The sequence below is a fragment of the Pinus tabuliformis genome, chromosome 3_2 (genome assembly GCF_031772625.1).
Source record: "Pinus tabuliformis cultivar Carrire ecotype Pingquan chromosome 3_2, CPIR1, whole genome shotgun sequence".
Classification (NCBI taxonomy): Eukaryota; Viridiplantae; Streptophyta; class Pinopsida; order Pinales; family Pinaceae; genus Pinus; species Pinus tabuliformis.
In genome coordinates, this window is record NC_142302.1 from 1,050,562,502 (window position 1) to 1,050,583,040 (window position 20,539).

Here is a 20,539-nt window from a genome sequence, read left to right on the forward strand (position 1 = left end):
TTTGAAATATAGAGTTTAAATGACTCACAACATAAAATCACTATAATATATTACTCATTTTTATCAACATAAAATGTTAAGATGTATTCTTATTCACATATCTCCTTATATAACTCTATTTGAATTCAATAATATGTCATTGTTTTTATTATCTTCTTTTCAAACGAAGAATAAAAATACTCACTTTTCTTACTTTAGAGTTTGCTCAAACACTTCTTCTCTTTTAATTTATTCGATTTCCCAATTTTATTGATACAATTGATTCACTATAAACTAATTAATTCTTATACCAAGTACCTTAAACTATATACATGAGGTGAAAAATAGAATGCATTGTGGACTATTAACATTGTTACCCATTACTATATTAATATTCAGATTAAGAAACTTTTAACATGCTATAATAACAATGCACAAGACCTTAAAAAAAAAGTTAATAAAAATATATAGCTATAATATATTAGCATACTTTACCAGAAAAAGGTCATCATTACTCATTAAAAATGAGCAACACCAATGCATCCTTAAATTACTCATGGAAGAGAACAATTACCAATTAATTTTTAACTTGATGCTCTCACTTGGTTGAAGTCTCGACTATAATAAGTAAAAGTTATGGACTAACTATAAAATAATAACAAAAACATGTCCCCTTGTAGGTTAGCTTGGTGACCAAGTAAACTCAAAGAAGTATATTGAAACTTTTTGATGGCTTTACACAATTGGTCTCCTATAGGGTTTATAAAAATATCGAATACCTCACAACTTAGTTATGTCTTCTAAAAATATCGAATACCTGACAACTTAGTTTACATAGATACTTGACAGATTTGACATTACTTTTTTGTCTTTTAATGAGGACACGAAAAAATGATAAATGATATCACTGGCTTAATGTTGTGTATGAACATTCAAATCATTATTTAAGTGATTTTTTTTAATTATGGTAAATAAATAATTTGTGAGAGTAATTTGGACAAATTTAAGATTAAATTTAGCCCAAAAGTATATTTAATAATATATAAATCAAATATATCAAGAATTTTACGATTTAGAAGCACTAAATCTGAAAATGGTGGGGAATGGTTAGGAAACCTATTCTTTTACCTCAACAACTAAAAATATTTCCCATAAATTTTGAAACCAAAATTCTTATTTCCATATTTTATTGTTTTATTCGAAAGATTCATCTAATCTATATTCTTAATAATAAAAAAATTGGTTTAACTTTCTTTGGAAGTGTAACTATAAATATTTAATCATATTAATAATTACAACTTTAGAGAAAAGTCTTGTGGATTAATCACATCGTAAGGATTGGGTCGATGTTTTGAACCAACTAATGTGGTTCATCCTCAGGACAAGGTGAGAAATCAATCGATCTGAGAGAATAAATAGCATGGATGCATCATTGTCTAGTGTTAGCCGTTTAGAATTAGTCATTGGTGAAATAAAATCAATTGGTTAAAAATTCAGCTGTTATGTATTAAATAATTATTTATTATCGAAATAGTCGCAACTTATTAATTAGGTAATAATATAATCTAATAGAATAATATTAAGGGCAAGGGTTGACCTAGTCAATGAGACTTAGGAAGAAACTAGCCGTTGAATAGTAATATTATGTAGAAAACTAGGCGTTATAGTAAATAATTAATTTATATAATAATAATATTAGGTAAAATTAATAATATTACTATTCAATGGCTAGTTTTCTTCCTAAGTCCCATTGACTAGGTCAACCCTTGCCTTTAATATTATTCTATTAGATTATATTATTATTTAATTAATAAGTTGCGACTATTTCAATAATAAATAATTATTTATTACATAACAGCTGAATTTTTAACCAATTGATTTTATTTCACCAACGGCTAACACTAGACAATGATGCATCCATGCTATTTATTCTCTCAGATCGATTGATTTCTCACCTTGTCCTGAGGATGAACCACATTAGTTGGTTCGAAACGTCGACCCAATCCTTACGATGTGATTAATCCGGAAGACTTTTCTCTAAATTGATGGATCACAAAAGTCTTAGATCTAACAAAATTATAACTTTGTTAAAAATGTACCTCATTATTATTTTTAATTTAATTTAATATTATATTATATTTGGAACTTTTATGTGGTTTTAATTTTTACAATTCTTTATAAATAAATTTGATTAAAAATAATTCTTATTTATTTTATTACATTTTTACTTTTATATATATATATATATATATATATATATATATATATAATTTTTATTATTTCACTATAATACAATTTTTTCAAAACTTTACATTATATTTTATACAAAATTCTTAAAAAATAAAAGCTAATTTTTATCCACTTTACTCATAACAAAATTGCATGTATTTTATCCACTTATAACAATGTAAAATAGATAGAGTGGTTTGCAACTCAAAAGATTTGATCTCTCTACGTTCTTGATAAATCAAGGTTTAACATGGCTTTATGTTGGTTATGTGTATGTGCATGTGCAAGCACATACAAAACTACCACCTAAAATAGCTTGTTCGCAGTTTTTAAGCGTGTGAACTTTCACTCATGTCAGATGCTTTTGGGTTGTGGGTTATTCACATGTTTTCTCAAATCTAAAGAAGACAAGCCAATAACCAATCAAAAGTAGTTTTAGGTTATAATTCACTTATGGTGGATGAATTTGTAGGAATTTACAAGGTAAGTTCCTAAGACAAAACACCAAAGGACACCGCTCACAAACAGATCACAGATCAATACACCAGTATTTTGATGTGGTTAAAACCCTCAAAGAGGGAAACAGTCCACGACCTGAGCCAACACGGCCACTTCAGACAATTTATTAATAAAAGAATGAAAATTTACATATGCTTCTCTCATAGATGGATTACCCTACAAATGACCCTCCATGCTCTTTAAATAGAGATCATGGACCAATCGGGTGTTAAGCCACGGATCAAGTGTCGGTAATACCAAACTCTGATAGGATCTAACGAAGCCATAGGGCTTCCTTACTAGCTTCTACGGCACCACGATACTCTGCTTCTGCTGAAGAAAGAGAAATGGCACTTTGTTTCTTGCTAGCCCATGTAATAGGTCCTGAACCAAGAGTGAACACATAACCTGCAGTAGACTTCCGATCATCAGGGTCACCAGCCCAATTGGAATCAGTGAAACCAACCAATAGAGGAGATGCTTCGGCACTGTAATGAATCCCAAACTGAACTGTACCTCGAACATAACGAAGTATCCTTTTAGCTGCTTTCCAATGACTTTCACGTGGGTTTTGCATAAACCGAGCAACAAGGCCAACAGCAAAGGAAAGGTCAGGACGAGTATGGGTTAGATACAAAAGTTTTCCTACAAGTTAACGGTATAAGGTAGCATCAACTTTAGGAGAAGTACAAGTGACTGAAAGTTTGACTCCAGACTGAAAGGGAGAAGGGGCTGGCTTACAGTCTTCCATGTGAAAGTGGCGTAGAATATCACAGGCATACTTGGACTGAGAAAGGGAAATACCTTCCTTGGATTGCAAGACTTGAAGACCGAAAAAATAATGTAAGTGTCCTAAGTCTGTCATTTCAAACTTCCTTTTAAGGCTAGACTTCACATGGTTTATAAGGTTGGGATCACTACCAGTCAGGATAAGATCATCAACATAAAGAACAAGAATGATAAGAGACTTGCCCACTTTCTTGGTGTAGACAGTATTGTCAGAATGACACCTAGAGAAGCCAGATTCTAAAAGAAAGTTATCCATTTTGGCATACCAAGCTCGAGGAGCTCGCTTGAGACCATAAAGGGATTTCTTAAGCCGACATACAAGGCTGGAGTCTGTTTGTATAAAGCCAATAGGTTGTTCCATATAGATTTCTTCATGCAAGTCCCCATGCAAGAAGGTTGATTTAATATCCATCTGATGGACTTCCCATTTGAAAGAGGCAGCAAGGGAAAGAACAAGGCGGATAGAGTTCATTTTGGCAACAGGGGAGAAGGTTTCAGTATAGTCAATGCCTTCAACTTGTGAAAAACCCTTAGCAACAAGACAAGCTTTATGTTTATCAACTTTCCCATCTGGTCCATACTTGGTTCTGTAAACCCATTTGCATCTAACAAGTTTTTGTCCCTTTGGTAGAGGAACAAGATCCCATGTATCATTTGCCAATAATGAATGATATTCTTCATTCATAGCTGCTTCCCAATCTGGATGGCCTGAAGCTTCTGCAAAGGTGTCAGGATCATAATTCACTGAAGCTTGAGCCAATAAAGAAGAGGCTCTCTCGAACTGAGAACGTGTACGTGGTTGATCTGTAGGATCATCGGCAAGATCATTGCTGCATCCCGAGTAGCACAGACCCATTTTGGAAGCTGAGGAGCTGAAGGAGGATCCTGAGAAGGTGGGGGAGGATTTTCATCCTCGCTTTCATCATCTGAAGAAGAAATATTTTCAAAAATAGAAGAGATAGGGAGAGGTGGCACATCCGCCGAACTAGGCTCGCAGGCTGATATATTTTCATTAAACTTTACATCTCTTCTAATGATAACATTTTTGGACTTAAGTGGAATAAGTCTATATCCTTTGACATCTTCAGAATATCCAACAAAAATACATTTTTCACTCTTTGGTTCTAAAGCCTTATGTTTCTCATCTGGAATATGGGCCCATGCTTCACTTCCAAAAATACGAAAGCGACTTACATCTGGTTTGTTTGAGCTCCATGCTTCTTCTGGAGTGATATTCTTTAAAACCTTAGTAGGAGTGTGATTTATTATGTAATTTGCACAGTTAATTGCTTCTGCCCAATAATTAAGACTAAGTCCTTTAGATTGAAGCATACAATTAGCCATTTCCTTTAAGGTGTGATTCTTCCTTTCAGCTACACCATTTTGTTGTGGAGTATATGGAATAGTATGTTGCATTTGAATTCCATTCTCAGTGCAAAAGTTGATGAATGTGTTTTTAACATATTCTCCGCCATTATCAGATCTTAGCTTAAGAATTTGATGTCCAGATTGTTTTTCAACGAAGGCCTTAAAGGCCAAGAACATGTTAAATACTTCACTCTTGAGTTTTAAGAAGTATACCCAAGTGCGTTTGGAGAAATCATCAATGAAAGTTAAGAAATACTTGTAGCCAGAGAATGAAGCAATTGGAAGTGGACCACATAAATCACTATGCACGAGCTGTAAAGGGGCTGAGGCGTGCCAAGAGGCACGTTTTTCAAAACTGTCCCGATGATGTTTTCCGAGTACAGATCCGGAACAAACACCATCTCTGCAAGATACCATTGGAAGACCTGTCACCATATTTTCTTTACATAGATTCTGAAGAGAGCGATAGTTTAAGTGACCAAATCACTCATGCCAAAGTTTGCTCACTTCATCATTATGAGCAACAAATACTGAGGGAAGATTTGATGACCCAAAGTTGTGAAACTTATACAACCTTGTAGAATCATCAGCAATGCCAATAGCTAAAATCTGTCTAGGATCTCTTAGGTCCTTAATTACAACATCGTGAGGTGAAAATTCAACGATTTTACCTTCACCTGAATGGGTTATCTGATATACAGATAGAAGGTTGAAGGATAAGGTTGGAACACATAATACATCATTAAACTGACCATTGTCTAGATGAATAGTTCCAGTCCCTACAACACTAAGAGATCTATCATCACCAACATATATATTTTTGGTGTTACAATCATTTAAAGAAGAAAACATGGCTTTGTTTTTGGCTCCAGAATCAATGAGCCACTCATGAGAATGAGAAGAAGAAGATACATTTAGTGCATAGCCAGACCGAGATGCTTGACAACCACATGCAGAAAGTGCCATTCCTGAAGATGAAGTTGAAGTTGAAGATTGCTCCAAATGGATGTTATGCTTCTTCATTGCTGCTTCCAAGGATTCCATCTTCTTAAAGCATTTGGATTCTAAGTGGCCATCTCGATTACAAAAGTTGCAATGTCTATCAGTCTTCTTCCCTTTGTTTTTATTTGTCTTATCATTTTGTTGAAATGATTTTTCATTTTGAGGCTGAAATTGCTTAGGACCCTTGTTTGGTTTAGGACCATTCTTTTTAGGATACAACTTCTTAGGATTCTTTGGATTTGGTTGCTGCTGGGCGGCTAATGCTTTCTTAGAAGAGTTTCCAAGATGAAGAAGACCAAGGTGTAAGAGTTTTTCTTGTTCTCTTATTAAAGAATCACAAAAGGAATCAAAGGAAGGGGACTTGTAGGTTTGTCCTTGAGAAATGAAGGCTTCTCTTGTAGAATGGAAGGTGGAAACAAACACAGAATAGGCTGGTCCCAACTTAGTATGAATGGAGTAGATAAGGCTACTATCTTCTTTCTTAACCTTAACACCTTCCAAGAGAAGTCTAAGGGTCTTGAACTTGGACAAAAAATCTTCAATGCAAGAAAAATTATTGGGGTCCAATGTAAGCAATTCATTTTCAAGTTGATGGGCTTTAAGTTCATTTTTAATTCCAAAGACTTTAGTAATCTGTTGCAGTGCTTCATCAGGAGTATCAAAATCTGCAATATGGAATCTAAGATCTGGAGAAATAGACATTCCTATCAACCCACGTGCTTGGTCTTGCCTATTTTCCCATTTAGCTACCTTGTCTTCATCTTTCGGTTTGGTCTCTTGGCCTGTGGCTATTTTGTAAAGACCTTTACTTCTAAGTAAATCCACAATGTAGGACCACCATTGGAAGTAGTTAGTGCTATCAAGAATGACTTGGCATGGACTTTCCATTTTTAACAGAAATTGAAGCTGTATATGTTGAAACTAAGTGTACCAATGGAAAGATCTCGAAAAATTAGGCCGTTTCAAAGAAAACGGTTCTGAAAACGGCTTCTGGATGAAGAAGTTATGGCTTTTTGAAAAAAAATTGATGAAGTCGCCGACGAAGTGCGGGAATGTGCGGAAATGAAAAATCCACCCCCAAAAAATGGAGACTTGAACCCAAGAACTCTACTCTCATAAATCAGCTTTGCACCAAGTGAGTTATACAAAAAGTTTGTGAGAGAGAGAGAGGGGGGGGGGTGTTGATGCTTTGGGTTGCGTGCTTGCTTTGAGAAAGCTCTTTTTCCCTACAAAACAAAAAACACAAAACCCAACACGGACATACAAAAAAAAACGAACCTTGTGGCTCGAAGTTTGCTTTAGCCAGAAACTAAATATTTTAAAAAACGAACCTTGCGGCTCGAAGTTAGCTTTAGCCGGAAACTAAATATTTTCCTCAATGTTTCTGATTTTCCGAGATCACACTAAGGCGTAGCGGAAAAGAGCATACGCATACGAAAAATCCTTCCTTTCAATTTCTGATTTGCCCAGATCGCACAAAGTCGCAGGGCAAAGAGCATACGCAGAAATGGAAGGTATAGATCTGGTAATAAAAAAGGCTAAATAAACCGAAACCGAAATAAACAGAGAGAAAATAACTGTAAACTGCAAATAAACACTGTATACCTCCAGATCATAAAAATGACGCAGCTAGGGCTACCGGAAACCTTTTCGCGTGAAACGAAAGGGGTTCCTCACTAGAACAGATGCTCCCAACACAACAAAGCAGTCCTCTCGTCCCGAAAGTAGTCAGAAACAATATATCTAGGAAACGGTAGTCGGATGCAGTTCTAACGGCTTCAGATTTGGATCACCAACGGACATGGCCCTCAAATAGCTCTGATACCATGTAGGAATTTACAGGGTGAGTTCCTTAGACATAACACCAAAGGACACCGCTCACAAACAGATCACAGATCAATACACCAGTATTTTGACGTGGTTAAAACCCTCAAAGAGGGAAACAGTCCACGGCCTGAGCCAATGCGACCACTTAAGGCAATTTATTAATAAAAGAATGAAAATTTACATATGCTTCTCTCATAGACGGATTACCCTATAAATGACCCTCCATGCTCTTTAAATAGAGATCATGGACCAATCGGGTGTTAAGCCACGGATCAAGTGTCGGTAATACCGAGGAGAGAATGAACCGTCGGATCACTACATATCGTGATCGTTGAATTGTAAGTTACAAAATGTACATAGTAAAGAAACACACTTTACCTAACTCTATACCTATCTCTATACTAGACCAAGTTGTACTTAACTATTTCCTATGTGTCGGAATATCCTAACAGAATTCATATTTCAAGAAATGAAATTAGCAACAAATTCATTCATACCTGCAAGTAATGCATAATCACAATTAAAAAAATATCTCAATTTACCAATCTGTGAAACCTAAATTGACCTGATTGTAAACCTTAACACTAACTTGAATTCACTAATTTTAGTTTAATTTAGCTATATTTAAACTAAGCTTCAGTAATTTTACATTAATTTTCCATTTGATTATAAAGATATATTGCATTGAAGATTTTTTGTCAAATCTAAAATCAAAGATTTTCTTTTTGTCAAATTCTCTATTATGATATTTTATCTATAAATGAAAATAGGTAGCAAATATGAGATGCATTTGTTAAAGAACTTTTTACATAACTTTCTCTTCACTAAGGCCATTAAGCTTAGTTTTATTTTTATTTTGCTAGCATTGCTAGTATAAGTTAACTTTGAACTATAATGCATGTTATATCTTTATTCTAAAAAGGATTATTTTTTTAGAGAAAAAATCTTAATTACAAGATAATTGTTGAGCCATGTTAGTGATTGAAAGTTATAGGCATAAAATGGGACATTGTTGCCATATTATCAAGAGTTACCCTAATTAGTTCTCGGTATTCTTGAACATTTCGTAATAATTTTGGGTTGAGATAAAGTTCCCAAAAAAACTTTTATTAAGGTAACTGCAACTTTGGAACAAAGATGAATGTTTCTTGCACAATCATAACAATCAATTGCAACATTGTTAGTTGAATTTCCCTACACAAAAGTAGATAATAGATTTTGAAGTGAAAATATGACACTTTCACACTTGAAACATGGTATAGGATTTTGTTAAATCTCATTTGTTACATTATACCTTTATGTTTTAACATTAAAGCAAGTTGGATGAAACACTGCAAATGGTTAATAACTTGTGAGTTGTTAAATGACCTCTACCACATTTAAACCAATAGCCTGCAAATTTTAGAAATATATGTTAAACAAGGGTGCAATGACATTACCATATTCCTTGGAAACTTTTTGTTTTCAACTAAAATACTTTGGTATCCTGAACACTATACATCTGTCTTTTCCCATGAGAGCGTTCTTAGAAGACAATTGTACCTTTTGTCCAATAAAATATAAATTTTCCATACAAATCTATACAAATAATAGATAAAATGAACAAATATGGTATTAAATTTTATAAAAAAATCATCCACAAATAGAGTTATTATAATCTCTGCTTAAGTAGATAATGCAATCATGAATTATCTTGTTATTTTATTAATATAAAGCTATATGGTTTTATTGTCTTTCACTCTAATTTAACTATATTTAAATTAAGAAAGAGTAGTTAAAATATAGAAACTGATTCATACCTTTCAAAATTCAATAATTAAACTAAGCTATAGGGAATGCTAGCTATGCGACCTTGTTTATATGTTAAGATGCAATAAGGTGTAATAAGTTTTACATGTCGAGGCGAATTTCATCTTCTGAAAAAATTCGAAAGGGATTATGATGAAGTTTATTTTTTTATTTTCGTGTATGTTTAGCCTCGCAATGTGCCAATGATGTAAATAAGAAGGTTACAAGATGAACATGTACGACAACCCTTATCCCGACTGTAGATTCTCTAAGTCTTCTTGTGTCCTTGTTGGGGCCCACCTCTCTGTCTCTATTACGTTGGAGTTCATTACTGAAACCTGAATTTTTTTGCAGACGCATATATATTAATTTCCTTGTCTTATATTAATTCAAAATTTGAATTTCTTTGAATTCGTGATATCCATTAAATGCTTACCAATTCTAATATGTACTCTTCTTCGTTTGCTAGGCTTCAGTGGATCCCTGTGTATTCACCTTTCAACTTACAACAATCGCCTCCATCTATGACCTCAAAAGATCAGAAATCTAGGGTGCAGGACAGGGAAGATTCCATGAAAACAGAGAGTTGAACTTCAACTTCAAGTAAATTTCTTCTCAGAATTGAGGAAAAGCATAGACTCTTATCATCTATGATTTTCCTCTAAATTCGTCGCATGAATCCCTTGGCAGAATGAAATGAATAGAAGAGGGACAGACAATCTGAAAGCAGTTGTAAATAGTTCTTAAACTAACAATGACACAATTTTCCTATGTTGCATGAGTTTCTGGAACATGGGAACGCTGGGAACTTGGTTATAGGTGTGTGGAACAACTAGAGGTTTCCCAAAAATTTACAGGAAACGACTAATCGGGAGTGGTAATATTAATAAAAAGAAAAAATAAATTAATTATATAATTTACATAATAATCAAAATTTATATTGAATCAAAATATTTAAATATTGAAATCAATATAAATAAATATATAATATATAATCTCTCTCATATATAGATATATTCTCTAGGTGTCTCTCTCTCCGAGTCTCTCCCTTATATATATACATATAAAATGTCAAGTTCATTATCAGTTCTCTAACACATGACCAATCTTTGAAACAATCTGGCTTAAAAATACAAAGGAACAATTTTACATATGTTTCTCTAGTTATTCTTAAGAGAAAAAAACAAAGCAACTCTAATGTTTAAGCATTGACTGCCACATACAATATGCACGCACAATCTTCTGCTATATATATATATACATAAACAACAAAAGAAATACTCATCGGTATGACATGCCAAATATCACCCTTACTTCGAGGTGCCACACGCTTCCTTAAACCATCAAGAGATTACTCTAGTTTCTCAATTAAGTATATTCGTGTTAAGGATGTCTGTAGCCTTTATTCCTGTGAAGGTTTCAACATAGGCTCATGTTTTGTGGCCAGCTCATCATATTTCTCTATAGGATTTGTATTCCCCAACTATAGGAAACGTTGGAACTCCAAAAAAAATAGTCTTCAAAGCTCCTGGAAATTTCCCCAGCTCTCATTACAGCTCCCGCTGAAAAGGTAATATTACTATACATTTCCAAAGCTCCTGGGAGTGCGAAAACCATTGGAACGGGTTCCCCACCTCTCAAGAGTGGTTCCAATGTAATAGAGCAATTTTCCCAAGGAGATTCAAAATGATGATAATACACCCAAGCACCAAATCTTTGGAGAAAAAAATAAAAATAAAAAAGTAAGAGGCAAATGTCAATCTGGTGTTCTCCTAACAGTTGAAGCCGTAGAAAAAATAGTTCATTAACATGTTCAAGGTGTTGTTATGTACCTTGTTTGAATTGCATATTATGATGGGAAGGCTTTTGGAAAGGTTGCACAACCCATCAACGACAACATTAGTTTCTTGATTAAAAGGAATTTGTTTTTTGGTAAGTGGTTCAACCAGTTCGATTAAAACCTCTTTCTGAATTTCTTCCACCATGAAAATAAATTTTGAATATTTTTATTTTAAATGTAAGACATGAGAAAATGCTCAAAGAAATGGACACAAAATTTAGCTGAAAGATAATTATTCAAATTAGTTTACATAGCTCCAACATCCAAACACTAAACTGTACTTTTGAAACTCAACATGATATTAGGTGGACTTATCAAGTCTGATTAAAAATAACTTCCTGTGTAAGAGGATTATCTTTTAAGTATTTAGGGGTTTTCGCAGGTAGACTGAATTTTTTTTCATGATTTTTGAATAGTCCACTTAACACTCATTGCATCGGGTGATGCTCACAGGGTTGAAGAAGTGGGATTGCAACTAGTGAAATGAATCACATAGAATCAATCATCACTTCCAAGGCTTGCACCCAGGAACCAGGACCACCTGGGAGGTCACCCATCCCAGATCGCCTTAGGCTCAAGCGCAATTAATAGTGGATTTTTCCCCACAATCAAGCCCCCTTAGCTTGCTACCCCATTTGCAAAACCTTAGCAAGTATTGTGCTTCACGAACTATTCAAGTAGAGTTCCCTTCACTCTTTTGTATTTCAGTATTGAGGGGTTTTCGCAGTGCATTATATTAGATATCATTTTTTGTGATTCAATTGCGTTAAGTAAGTCATTCATCTATGATCATTTCCATGAGAGGTAGTCATAATTGACAAATTTCTCATGTTTTTTGAATAGTCCACTCAGCACTCATTGCATCGAGTGATGCTCACAAGAGTGAAGAAGTGGGATTACAACTAGTGAAATGAATCACATAGCGTCAATCATCACTTCCAGGGCTTGCACCCAGTAACCAGGACTTCCCGAGAGGTCACCCATCCTAGATCGCCTCTGGCTCAAGCACGCTTAACAATGGAGTTTTCCCCACAATCAAGCCCACTTAGCTTGCTACCCCATTTGCAAAACCTTAGCAAGTATGGTGCCTCATGAACCATTCAAGTAGAGTTCCCTTCACTCATTTATATTTAAGTAGTGAAGGGAACTCTACTTGAATGGTTCATGAGGCATAATACTTGCTAAGGTAGTGAAGGGAACTCTACTTGAATGGTTCATGAGGCACAATACTTTCTAAGGTAGTGAAGGGAACTCTACTTGAATGGTTCATGAGGCGCAATACTTGCTAAGGTTTTGCAAATGGTGTAGCAAGCTAAGTGGGCCTAATTGTGGAAAACTTCACTGTTAAGCACGCTTGAACCAGAGGCGATCTGGGATGGGTGACCTATTGGGAAGTCCTGGTTACTAGGTGCAAGCCCTGGAAGTGATGATTGATGCTATATGATTCATTTCACTAGTTGCAATCTCACTTCTTCACCCCTGTGAGCATCACCCAATGCAATGAGTGCTAAGTGTACTATTCAAAAATCATGAGAAATTTGTCAGTTATGACTACCTCTCATGGAAATGGTCATAGATGAATGACTTACTTAATGCAATTGAATCCTAAAAAATGATCTCTCGTGGAAATGGCATAGATGAATGACTTACTTAACACAGTTGAATCCCAAAAAATGATATCTAAAGGATATCTTATTTAAATAAGTAAATTATTTTTTAACATGATATTGCAGGTTACTAAACATAAATTACTTTCCAAAATTAGATACTTAATTAAATCAAATTTAACATTTTTTTAATGATGTCTTATACATATGAATAAACTATCACCACAATGTTAGCAATAATTTAAGTTAATACATTAAATTTTTTTAAAGTATTTTTAAAAATTCAAATTATTAATTTTAAAAAAAGTTAAATTACTTTTAAAATTAATTTTTAAAAAGCTAAATTTTAATACATATAATGTTTATAAAATAATTAAATTTGTTTTAAGGTGTTTAAGTTTTAATTGGAAAAAAATAAAATAAAGTTTTTAAAGATATCTAATAAATTTAAAGTTGAGAGTGAATCTTATTTTCATATATGATAGGGTGTTTTTAAACATTTTAAATATAAGGAGTTAATTTATTTAATTGTTGTGAAAGTTGTTGTGCTAAATGATTCTAAACATTTTAATCACAAAGGATTAGTTCAATCAGTGGTGGCTTATGTTGATGGGCATTTTCCTAATTCCATATAGTTTTGTTTGTTCCATTCATTTTGTGTAAGGTACATTTACTTCATGTTATTCTACAGTGATGAATTTATTAAAAAAATCCATCCATAAATGTAAGTAATCATCAAGGTATATTCACCTCATGTTATTCTATATTGATGGGTTTACTAAAATTTCTATTCATAAATGTAAGTAAAAATCCCTTGAATTTTCTGGCAAATTTTTCCTTTAAACATTTTTATCTCAATTTTGTTTCATACTTCAAAATAAGATCTAAAATTAAACATATATATTTGAATTCATATTGAAATTCGAAATTAGAATAGATATATCAGAAACAACATTATGATAATTCATTAATGTATAATTATATGTATACAATTAATTAATTAGTAATTTGTTTTTTAGTTATGATAAATGATTGAATTCAACTAATTTAATTTGAAAACAAAAAAAATGATATACAATTCTTTTAGAATAATGAGTACATATATCTAGCATAAAATATTGGAACATACATCAAACTAGTAATATGTGTACCTATACTTGATATGATCCTTATCATTTTTGTGTAAATATAGGTTTATATATGGCCTTGATGAAATTTTTATTCCTTAGTGGTTTCCTACACACCATATCAAGGGTACCACACATATAAAAGCATGAAATATTAAATTGTGTATACATTTAAGCTTAATCAAATCATCTTTCCTAAAATTCATATTTTTAATAATAAAAATATTGTTTAGCTCCCAGGGATTAGTGATGACCATCAAAATGAAGTGTTATGTGCGAGGAGGTTTGAGGTTCAAATCCCCTTGATCCACATGTGACTACAGATAGGGCATATGTAGACACCTAGAGGTTACGGTGGTAGTGGTTGGAATCAACCTCGTGTCATGTGAGTACAAACTAACCTAGTTATTGATTCCTCTAGATAGAATAATAATAATAATAATAATAATAATAAATAATTTTAATTTACAAGTTTTTTAGATTATATATTTTAGCTCTATATGATGATTATTATAATAAGTTGATTTGCATCATCTTCTTTTGATAATTGCTTGTTTTATATATATATATATATGCAAATGGAAACAAAAAATGAGATGTAATAAAATAAAATAAAAAATCATTTTTCTACATTAATTTCATATGTTTCATCTCTAACACATCTTATCATGTATCCCTTTCATCTAATGGCATGTTTTTGTGTGATTTTTGCATTCTTCATGTCTTTTAACATCTTTTTTTGCATCTTTTTACATTCTAGTTGTGTCCCCATTCATCGTGCAGGTCTCTTTATCATCCCTTTTATGTCCTTTTCTATCCTTACACCATCCTTTTAGCATCCTACATACATCCCTTAAGTCTCCCTAGCTCCTTTGTTATGTCCTCCCTCTTTATTTTAAATCCCTTTATGCATTCTCTAAGAGACGATAACATTATATAGAATCAAATTAGCTTCCTTAGCTATTGTAAACATAATGCCCCATTAACATCTCATATGTATAAGATTGTAAATAAATTACAAAATAATACTATCATCCAAATCCATTCAAAACTAAAAATTATCCATCTCCTGAGTTAAGATTAGAAAATAACTTCTTAAAATATCTCTATGGAATAGATAATAATTTCTTGGACATCATCATTTTTCATAATGAGAGCGCTAATTATTTAACTTGTTGAATAATGATCTATTAACTAGTAACTATAGCACAACCACCTCTAATGAAGATTTGAGTGCACAATCATGTCTACCCATCAAACACTTATATCAAATGTCCATGTAAGCATTTCATAACAACCTATCATATAAATAATTTAATATAATGAATTCATTGTAACATAATATAGACAAGTTATTCTCTTGAAAATCCATAACCTACTTCCTCTTACTCCCTTTGGATACATGACACCAATATATGGGGTTAGAATCAAATTGTAACAACCCTAGTGAAAATTCCATGTAATAAAATTTAATAAAAGCAAACTAATAACCATGGTTGATGGGACACTTATTCCAAGCTGAATGTTGGGAAAAATCCTAGTGATGGGGATCACTTGTGATTGTTTAGTGTTTAAGGAAATTGGCAAATACAATGACTAAGGTTTTGGAAAGGCAAAATGGCATTTTGGCACATTATTTATGAAAATAATGGAAATTAGAAGAAAAAGGAGGTGAAAGGTTAAAGGTTGCATGTGAGGAGGAAAATGAAGGAAAATAATGGAAAATCAAGAAAATAAAGGCCTCATTCATAAAAAGGCTTCTGAGGATCAGTTGGTAACCTTTTTGCTAGTTCAGTATTGGAGCTCTCTCATTATTCTCTCTCTCTCTATCTCTCTCATACTCTTGGAGACTTAGAGTTTTCTTGGATAACTCTTGGATGGTGTGGCATACTTGGATTCTTGGAGCAAGAAGGAAAAGGAAGAGACGAAAAGTGGAGAAGGCATTGGGATCAACAGTTACAACGGGATTTGTTTGCAAGTACCGAGTTGCACGTATGTTTCCTCACTAGTTTTGGCATGCATGGCATATGCATGTGGATTTTTGGTCATGATCTATCACTGACATCAAGGATTGCCAGGATTGACGGTGGATTGCCTAACCTTTCTATTTCTTGGATAGCCATGGATATTGTGGGTTTATTTCCTTGTTTTTTTTTTGTTGGTTCTCATGTTTCCTTTAGTTTGGTTGCGTTATTAGTTCCTCGAAGACTTGGTTGGACAAATGATTTGGAAGCCTTGTAACAGATTGGGTTGAGTTACTAGTCCTTGAAGCCTTGGTTGGACAAATGCTCTTGAAGCTCTTGGTGGGTTGAGTTACTAGACTTGGAAGCCCTGGTTGGACAAACACTCTGGAAGCCCGACGACACCCGTGGGTTGAGCTACTAGTCTTGGAATCCTTGGTTGGAACAAATGCTTTGGATCCCTGGAAGACTTAGGTAGAGACCAATTTGATGATGGTTTTGTGATGTCCGACCGTGTTAAAATTGGCAACTAGGGCCAAACTCCATGTGGGTCATCTTATTTATGGTAGCTGATATTTTTCTTGGATCCCTGTCATCGAGAGGTGTAGGATTGATCTAAATATCATCCGATTCCAATAAGTATTCATGGATTTATGAATTTATTTGTGTTATAAGACAATTCGTCAAGGTCGGCCAGCGACCAAATAAACCCCACATGTGCTCAACGTTTTAGTATAAATAGAGGTGGCCTTCAAGTCATTTCAACACACACTTGGAATCTCTTCCTCTCTCTACTTGTCTTTGGGTTTTAGTAGGAGGAGAGATCCTAAGGGATAATGTTGCCCTGATCCAGAGGGAAAAAATTCGGAACTGTCGGAAAAGCCGAAAAAGCCAGAACTGCCGGAAAAGCCGGAAAAGCCGAAAAAGTCAAAACTGCCGGAAAAGCCAGAACTGCTGGAAAAACCGAAAATGCCGAAAAAGCTAGAACTGCCAGAAAAGCTGGAAAATTTTAGTAGGAGGAGAGATTCTAAGGAATAACGTTGCCCTGATCCAGAGGGCAGAAAGCCAGAACTGCCGGAAAAGCCAAAAAAGCCGGAATTGCTGGAAAATATGGAAAAGCCGGAAAATCCGGAAAAGCCAGAAATGCCGGAAATGCCGGAAAAGTCGGAACTGCCAGAAAAGCCAGAAAAGTCAGAAAAGCCGGAACTGCCGGAAACACCAGAAAAGCCGGAACTACCAGAAAAACTGGAAAAGTCGGAAATGTCAGAACTGCCGGAAAAGCCGTAACTGTCAAAAAATTCGGAACTGTCGGGACTGCCGGAACTGCCGAGAACAACCGGAACTACCGGTACTGCCAGGAACAGCCAAGAATAGCCAGAACTGCTAGAACTGCCGGGAACTGCTGAAATAGCCGGAGCATCGAGCAGCATGCAAGCGACTACTAACTAACATTGGGACAGTTGTATGGTACTTAGCAGCAAATACACCAAGCATGCAATGTTACAGCTAGCATGCAAGCGACAACTAGCATGCAACAACAAGCATTCTAGGGACAACAAGTAAGCAAGGGACAACATGCAAGCAAGGTGCAGCCAACGCATAGGTCAGGATGGAAACATGGTGCAATGATGGCACATAATGCAGTACAGTGATGGGTACAGTCATGATTAATGAAGCATGATGAGATGCAGCATAGTGATGATGGGTGCAGCATGGTGCAGTGCGGTGAGGTGCAACATGATGACGAAATGCAGCACAATGACAGGTGAAGGAGTCACCTTGGAGAATTAGTTGAAACAGCATGTCTTCAACTAATCTCATGTATCATCTTCTTAGAAATGATCTATTCTCTTATCTAGATAAGTCAAAGTGTTGACTTCTGTTGTAAACGTACTATCTCTCTCTCTCTCTCTGCTGAACTATTGAAGAACATATAAGAAGAATTGATCAAGGGTTTCCCCATATTGGGGTTTGTCCCTAGCTAGCGCCAAATCTTGTGTCCTCTTGTCTTGGCTTGTCTTCTGTAATTTATGTTTATGTTCTATCTATAGCTTACTTTAATGCTGGTGTGATTGCCAATATGGAAAAGATATGGAGCTAACTGTGAAAATTGAAATAAATTTCTCTAAGCATAGAACATACCTAAAATTAACAGACCGTGAGGTGGAATCATTGTTTGATAGGTTGAGGTGAATGGCCCCTTGAAGCCTTGGATGATTTTTGATTGATGTGTTCGATGAGATCCCACATTCATGCTTGGAATATGGCACGGGGGTGAATAGATGAAGAGAGATTTGGCTCAGCCATTCTACAGTCAGGTGGAACATGGAAGTCCCATTTCGGGTTTGGATTTTGCATCATCAATATGAGGTTATTTCTACTTCTATTTCTATGAGTATTATATTGGATTATATGTGGTTTATATGGTTGTGATTCCATGAGTATTTATGCTACTATTATGCTTGGTATTTATGTGTTTTATGACAGAAGTTATGTATAGCTCTCATCATGTTTTTGCTTGTAAATGAATGATCAATGTATCTATGACCTAATGGATGAAATTGTAGTTGATGTGTTAAGGCATCAATGTTTCTTAGCGATTCTTAGCTAAGTATGAGACCCCTATGCTCAGATCTGTTATTTACACCTATAGATTACATATTCATGATATGTTTGACGAAATTCTTGTCATGGGTAGTAGGGGTCCAATCAAGGCCTTATTCAAGTGATTTCTTTTGCACTATCATTTCCTTGTTAAATTAGTGTTCTGAAGGTATCATGAAAATTTGGGCAGTGACCTAGGCTATGGGACTAAAAATGTGGCTTAATTCCCAAGGATGCTAGCAAAGATCTAGTAAAAAGAGTCCCTAGACACTGGAAGGTGGGCCTGTGAGAGCGTCCAGAGGTCCTTGGATGCCGGCATGCCCATAGCATGAGAGCATCTAGAGGTCAAGTTGTCCAAAGGTTTAGTGGGACCCAGGGATAAGATTCTTGAGGTGTTGGATTGGTTCCTGAGGATCCTAATGTCGGTGTTGAATGTCTGTATGGTGTGTTTCCATTGGTTCCACTTCCTGAATGTGAATTAGGATGTCAAATCATATCATAGTGGCCTCTTGTCGCATGTTTACCCCGATTGGACGATTGCTTAGGTAGATGTGGGAGGAAGGTGTTACACAAATATTATGAGGGGGTTTGAGAGTGGGAGCTAACTATGGGTTTACATTTTCCCAAAGGGAATTCAAGCTCAATTGAATCCCAACATATCCTCCTTCTATCTGATAACAAGATACAACTCAAAACCATTTTAACAATTTTCCATATATTTAATGAATTACAGTGCACAATGATAAATTAAACGCATGCCTATATGCAAACTACATTAACAAAAGCAAGGGACACCAGAGAACATATGCTCCAAAATCCCTAAAAGGGTAAATTATATTAATAAACTATTCCCATGTGTTTTTATCATACAATTAAGTCCCTTTATATAATAATAGGTGACCATTAAAGCAATAACATAATTAGATGATTAGCTCAACTAAATGCATAACTATCTCCATAATATCTCCATGAATCTATAAATATATATGCATCCCTAACAACTCTCATTTCTCTTTATCTCTTATTCTTATGTAGACTTCTAGAATTAGTTGTAACATACCCATCCCTTAAACCCTGATTAAGGATGTAGGGTATCCAAACCTGACCTCCAATGTTAAATTATGGAGATGGGGTTATAATAATTTTACTCTTCTCCACATTCCTCAAAACTCATATCCATCATTAGCATTTCCTTTTGGTTGTCAAAAGATTTCCAATGATATAAATTTTATCTAAAATTGAGCTCTTGACACAAAGTTATGCCCACTTAAAGATTGACTTCTTAATGCCACATGATCTTCATACCACTTCCATGTCGTATACATGTGACATCCCTTGGCTATGTGTCACCATGGTATACTACCACATCATTGATACATGACAACCCTTGTCATGTTGTATGCAACCTAGCATACTGCGTCAAATTCTTATCAGGATTGTCTACTTCAAGGAAATCCCTAGTGCCCTTTCCTTATTCTCTTGATGCCCAAAATTCCAACACACCATGTTATGAAACTAGCTCACAAAAAGATAGAAAAGAGAGATAAACGCCTTAGAATTCAACCTCTTCTAGGGGGAAACCTCCTTTACATTACACAAATGAACAATTCTTGGATGATACAAATGACAAGACCTCCTTTCTATATATAGGAGTCTAAGGGGTCATAATATAATCAGATCCGACATTATAATAATGTAAGGGCACAATAATAACAATAATGGGCTTCTATGGGGCACAATAATAACAATATGGGGACTACATGGGCACAACGATATAATAAGGGGGTTGTACTAATAACAATAAGGGGTTACACTAGTAGTATAGGGACCTAACATGCCCCTCTCCTTCAAAAAGTGTTGTCCTCAATGCTTGAGTAGTTCTGGATGCTTCTGTATAAAATTCTTGTCCTCTCATGTGGA

At 34.7% G+C, this 20,539-nt stretch overlaps 1 protein-coding gene across 1 annotated transcript in view; it reads right to left on the minus strand.

Moving 5' to 3' along the window:
- The window catches only part of LOC149184207 (ABC subfamily C protein), a 60,045-nt gene extending 42,600 nt beyond the window's left edge, over nt 1-17,445 (minus strand). Inside the window, 1 exon segment of the mRNA XM_089415267.1 lies at nt 17,235-17,445. Coding sequence (XP_089271393.1) covers nt 17,235-17,445 — 211 coding nt within the window.
- Nucleotides 17,446-20,539: the final 3,094 nt, after the last annotated feature.